The 6,205-nt window shown below is 40.2% G+C and overlaps 1 protein-coding gene across 1 annotated transcript; it reads right to left on the bottom strand.

Moving 5' to 3' along the window:
- Positions 1 to 656: 656 nt before the first annotated feature.
- LOC104455211 (putative receptor-like protein kinase At3g47110) lies at positions 657 to 5,192 on the bottom strand. The gene is made up of 2 exons (XM_010070036.2): positions 2,504 to 5,192; positions 657 to 1,024 (listed from the first exon to the last, which is right to left on the bottom strand). Exons 1-2 carry the CDS (start codon positions 5,190 to 5,192, stop codon positions 657 to 659), a joined length of 3,057 nt encoding a protein of 1,018 aa, XP_010068338.2.
- Positions 5,193 to 6,205: the final 1,013 nt, after the last annotated feature.

Here is a 6,205-nt window from a genome sequence, read left to right as displayed (position 1 = left end):
AGGTCTGGAGAAGAGGTATGGGTCACACACGGTGGCAGCTGGTGTCGGCAACATGACCACAACATAATTTTGATGGTAACGTCACCCAAATTTGATCAAGCATGGTTTCCAATTGACAGTGAGTTCACTCTCAATGGCGACATTAAGAGTAGGCCTTGAGTTCATGATCTTCTAATGAGGTTGCCTCCCTCTCCTTGTTTTTGTATTTGATCAAGCTTGGTCTCCAATTGACCGCGGGCTCTTAGTTAAGCATGACATTAAGAGTTGACCTTGAGCTTGTGACCTCACAGTGAGGTCACATATTAGTACACAAGCGTGCAGAGAGAGAGGGGCAAGGGCAATGACCCAGCCATGGTAATTAAGCAATGCATCAATCCACAATGGCATCAGAAATGAAGAGAACCGAACAAATAAGAAAATTCATCAACTTTTACACGGTTACTTGGTATAAATAGATAGACTTTAACTCCATACATCCACTTTCTATGATTATTAAATATAGATATTGGTGTAATTATAAAAAAATTACACATAATGGGTGTGGGTAGGCAGGCTAGTGAGGGAGACGTTCATGTCAATTTGCTAGCGCTACCTTTGCAAGATGATTTTCTCTACTAGTGAAGGAGTTCCAATATGAAATGAGAAAATTGATTTAACTACATACCTATCCTCCTCTCTTTGGCTTCGTAACTTGCCTTGATCAAGTGTAATTTCCTGATCGCCTCAGTCATATCCATCCGATCCGGCGGTGATTCCATCGAACATGCAACTCCAACTTCGAATATGGAGAAAATGCAATCTCTGATTTTGATCTCCTGTTGTCGATCACCAGCTTCACTCAAAAGGCTTAAGTCTACGATGTCCATTGCCCGATCTGGAAGAGCCGTTCGGACGAAGTTGTGGAGGTTAAGATGGTGCCCAAAGGCCTCTTCGGTGGGTCTTTTGCCAGTGAACATCTCCAATAATAGAATGCCGTAACTATATGCATCTCCAAGTGTGGAAACCTTGTGTCCCATGCCATACTCTGCAAATTTCATCAAGACATTAGATAGGAATGAATAGACACTTTTTCTTGAATTAATTGTATAGAAAAAGTTCCTAAATCACATGGGATTTTGCTTGATGTCTATTTGCAAGAGCTTGCCAAGGATAGTTGTGAGGGCTCGCACCAATCGCTACCAACATAAGGCGATGCCTTGCAAGCCCTCACTAACTTCTCTGTCGGGCTTGCCATGCGCGGCAGAAGCCAATGGATCGTCTGCCAGAGCAAGGCAAAGGGTCCCAAAGCCCCTACTGGTTTTTAGCTTTCATTTCTCCCTATTTAATTTTTGTTTAGTTTTCTGTACATGGCTGATGTCTAGTGCCTGTCGTACGAACTCTTATAAAGTGCATCAATCGTTGAGAAGTGCATCAACAGAAGAGAAATGAGATATTAGAATATATAAAGTGCACCAAAGATCAATTAACAACATAATAACTCTTCTTCTCCAAAACTACTAAGTGCAACCAAAGTTGTCGTATGTTTGCAACACAAATTGCCTAAACATCAAGAGTGGCTTTGTCCTCTAGTAAGGTACGGGTGAAAACAGGAAAAAGAAGAAAATATGTTAGATGAAGGCCTTGGTAGAAGTTTATGTGTTAACTAAATTTGAATCGCCGGTTTTTTGAGTGGAAACATGTGAGATCCACGTGGGGCTTGTCATTTTCATGATCCAGATTTTGTTTGATACCTATACCACACTTTCTTTTATGCAAAGACGAGAAGAAAAATTGCCTAGAAGAACAGGCAAAAAACGAACACAGTGGGGGAAAAAGAAGAGACTTAGAGTGATTTGTCGACGGTGATGGATTTATACTTGTCAATGCATAAATTTGTCTTAATATGCTCTAACCAAGAAGTTTAGGGAAAGTGAAAGTTGGATAGAGTTCATCATGTTGTCAATTAGTGTATCCTCCAATAATTTCTAGCGTAAATGTCATGTCATCTAATATATCTTTCAAATATTAAATTATAGGTCATGAAAGGGTCTGCCATGAAGGAAAAATTATTTATTGTCAAGACCTTAAGTCATAACATACCAAAAGAGAATCGCAATCCATTTTAGTGGCATGAACGTTATGTGAGACAAAATACTTATTATAGAAAGAAAATATTTATATGAGATGACTCAATATGCTTAATCTATTTGTTCGCATGGATTCACAAGTTTTGTCCAAACATTTTCCACTCATTGGTCAAAATTACAATGGTTCATTCTCATCTTAGTTTCAAATACGATTAGGACAAGCTACTAGTAATCTTTTTGTACAAAAAGATATGTATTTTCTTTTTCTGTGGATGCTATTAATAGGGGAAAGAGAAATTGAGCTGTGAGAAAGAGGTGTCCAAGCATACAAAACATAACATAACGTCAAGAATCATTGTTTATTCAAACTTTTGGCACTCTCATGTTACTATCGCAATCAAATAACAAATAATCGAGAAAATATGACAATTTCATACCAGGCGGCACATAGCCAATGGATCCTCTGACTGCGGTTGAAGTTGAACTACCCTGGTCTTGAACTCCTGTGGCTTCGACACACACTGTTGAAATGATCTTTGCAAGCCCAAAATCTCCAACTCGAGCCACCATGTCATTGTCCAAAAGCACATTACTTGGCTTCAAATCTCCATGAACGATTGCTGGATAACAACCCTTGTGGAGATATTCGATCGCAGTAGCTATGTCAATGGCGATGTTTAACCTCTGCACTAGGCTCAAATTTCTTGATTCATTACACTCATCATCTCGTCCCATAGTCCCAAGGTGCAGCCACTCCTCCAAGCTCTCATTAGCCATGAACTCATATATTAGAGCTTTGAAGTCATTGCCACGAAAGTCCACGCCCGAACAGACACTTAGTATCTTCACGAGGTTTCGGTGTCTAATGGTTCCTAGAGTTCGACATTCGGAGATAAAACTCCTCAAAGCACCTCTTTGCATTAGATTGAGCACCTTTATTGCCACCGTGGCACCGCCATCAAGAATCCCCTTAAAAACCGTGCCGTATCTCCCTTTACCAATCGAATTGGTCTCGGAGAATCTATTAGTCACTCTTAGGAGTTCTTCATAAGAAATCCTCAAGAATTGGTTCTCGAAAGATAATGAAGTGGAGGCAATGGTTGTCGTCTGCTTCTTTTTGTGGTAAAAGATAGACAGACATAGGAGCAACAAAGCTAAACATAACAAACTGCCAGCTACCCCATATATTACTCTAGCCTTGGTTGAAGAAGACTTCTTAGAGCTTGATGATTTGCAAAGAGGTAGCTTCAGACTGGGAACACCTCCACAGAGTTTCGTATTTCCATAAATCGATACAGAACTTGCATTAAGAAAAACTCCAAGCTCTGGAACTCGTCCTTCTAGTTGATTGAAGGATAAATTCAAGTACTCGAGTAGTGGGAGCTCTGCGAGAAAGCTTGGGATTGGACCAAAAAAATTATTATTGGAAAGGTCCAGCTCTTGTAGACCCCGTAATGGACGTAAAGCTTCGGGGATTTGACCATGAAATGAATTAGCTTCTAAGTGAAGTCGCTCCAATACCAAGCACTCACTGATGGATGCCGGGATTAAGCCAGTCAGTCTATTGTAAGACAGATCTAATTTGCCAAGGTTCTTTAAAGATCCAACTTGCAATGGAAGAGATCCGCTTAAATTATTATTTGCTAGACTCAACGTGATCGACAAGGAAGAAAGGCCCACGATTTCGGCAAGAACTGAGCCAGTTAGGTTATTATTCGAAAGATCAAGCTCAATTAGTTGCTTACAGTTGCGAAGACTTTGCGGTATGTAGCCTTGGAAAATGTTGGAGGAAAGGTCAAGGCGACCTAATGACGTAATGTTACCAATCGAAGATGGTATCTCTCTAGTAAACATGTTACCGCTTAAAAGAAGTCGCTCCAAGTTGGAAAGTATTCCGATGGAATGAGGAATGCGATCAGTTAGATTATTATTGCTCAAATCCAAGGCAAACAAGTTGAAGAGATTTTCGAGGGCTAAGGGAATAGATCCTTGGATCTGATTGTTTGACAAAGCAATTTCCTTCATGCTGGTGGAGAGATTGGAGAAGGATCTTGGCAATGATCCGTGAATTAAGTTCCCTTCCACCCCGAGAGTTTTTAAGTTGGAACAATTAGCTAAAGAAGAAATAAAACTCAAGTCATTCTGCAACTGGTTTGAACCCAATGCAATCACATAAAGGCCCTTTAGCCTTCCCAGATTTTTCGGTATTGGCCCATGGAAATTGTTGTTCAAAAGTACAAGATATTCAAGACCTGTGGCATTCGTTAACGTTGATGGAATCATCCCGGTGAACAAGTTATAGCTGGCAACAAAGTAGCAGAGAGAAGGAGAAGTGATGCCGACATCATTGAGAAAACTTCCCTGCAACTGGTTATGACTAACACTGAATACATGAAGGTTAGAGATGTTTAAAATCCCTGTTGGAACCTCACCGGTTAGATTGTTGGAACGTAGTTGGAAAAGTGTCAATCTCTTGAGTTTGGACAATTCCTTGGGTATTTCTCCGCTCAACTCATTTATTGCCAGGGAGAGCTCTTGTAGCTGCGAGAGGTTTCCAATCCAATGAGGAATAGGACCTCCAAGACTGTTCTTAGACAAGAGCAATTGTTTAAGTCTTGTTAAAGAACCAAGATCGAAATGAATTCCCCACACAAGTTGGTTATCTATGAGATTCAGGATTTCAAGGTTCAAGCAGTGGGAAAGATTGGAGGGTATTGGCCCGCCAAATGAGTTGTTACTAAGATCGAGATTACGGAGCCGAAACAAGTTGCCGATCTGTGGTTGGATTTCGCCACGGAAGCTGTTGTTCTGTAAAACCATGACCCTTAGGAAAGAGAGGTTACCTATATGAGCAGATAGGAAGCCTTCCAAGCCTTGCGATCTTAGGACTAGGGACGTGACCCTCCCAGGATGCCTTTTGCTGCAGAATACACCTTGCCACTCACAATGATGGGTAGAATCATTCCAAGAGCTCAAGACTCCGAACGGGTCTTCATGTATTGCATTTTTGAAGGAGGCTAACGCAAGCCGATCTGTTTGGTTTTGTGAGTATGATCCGGAGATTGTGATTGAGCTCCACCACCACAAGAGAACAAAGTTGAGAATAAGAAATAGTTGTTTCCCCATCTCGTCCAGTGATCCACTGATCCACTTTCAGTCTGAGATGAATTTATAAACCTTTACTCTGCTTACAAATCAATTATTGACTAACTCCATCATGGGAAGTTCTGTGAACTTTCTCTCTCCTGAAGACCGAAGACCGAAGACCGAAGACTTGTGAAATAATATGGAAACTAACCAAATTTTGTAATTAATGAATTAATGCAAAATTACCAGATAAATAAATGAGCAATAATAAAGAACTTCTGAGATTTACATGATTCGGTCTAAAAATCGATATTTACGCAACTGGAAGAGCAAGCAGCTATAATCCACCGATACTCGGAGAACCATAGAGTTACAATTACTCGCAAGTTCGAGTGTCTTCCATGCCTTGATTAAATCTAAACTCATCGACTCACGTCACAAAATCCACCGTTTTCAAAACTCCGTGCGATCAAAGAAAGCGTTACTGGTGCGTCCCCTTTTTTTCTTCGCTAAAGAGAGTCCTCTTGTGCGGGGATATAAAATAGAGACTTCAGCAGTACGTCTTCTTCAGGATATTAGAAAAGGCCTAAAACTGGACGCGTTGAGTGGAGTGCGACTAATGTTTGCTCCCTCGGTTAAACTTGGATATTTATCTTCAACGGAACCAAACCTTCAATACATTTAATAGTTAAGTAGCACCACCCAACAAATCAAAATATGATACTGATTAAAAAGGAACACCATATTTTGAACAAATCAGAATCCTTTAAATGAGTTGGGTCTCGTACCAAGTTCAAACTCAAGCCATAATTTAATAACCGGTGCCTCATATTTCCCATCAATCTAATAACGATTGGGAAGAGGAAGAGGATACAAACACGTAACTTATTTCAACATAAACGGCATGTAATTGACGACAATTACCCCATTGGAAAAATAAAAAAAGTGAAATGGAATATGCTAACAACGCATATAACCGTAAAAAAAAAGAGGAAGACTAATGAAATTTGGGACATGTATGTTATCCTAGCATGCATGCCCTTTCCTCTTTT

The sequence above is a fragment of the Eucalyptus grandis genome, chromosome 1, assembly GCF_016545825.1.
Source record: "Eucalyptus grandis isolate ANBG69807.140 chromosome 1, ASM1654582v1, whole genome shotgun sequence".
Lineage (NCBI taxonomy): Eukaryota > Viridiplantae > Streptophyta > Magnoliopsida > Myrtales > Myrtaceae > Eucalyptus > Eucalyptus grandis.
This window is presented reverse-complemented; position numbering and strand designations above follow the sequence as displayed.

What these genes read in the sequence shown, in the direction of transcription:
- LOC104455211 (XM_010070036.2), bottom strand. Translation starts at nt 5,192, where the DNA reads ATGGGGAAACAACTATTTCTTATTCTCAACTTTGTTCTCTTGTGGTGG. An exon ending in CATTGGCTATGTGCCGCCTG is followed by an intron (nt 1,025 to 2,503) that starts GTATGAAATTGT and finishes TGAAATTTGCAG; the next exon opens with AGTATGGCATGGGACACAAG.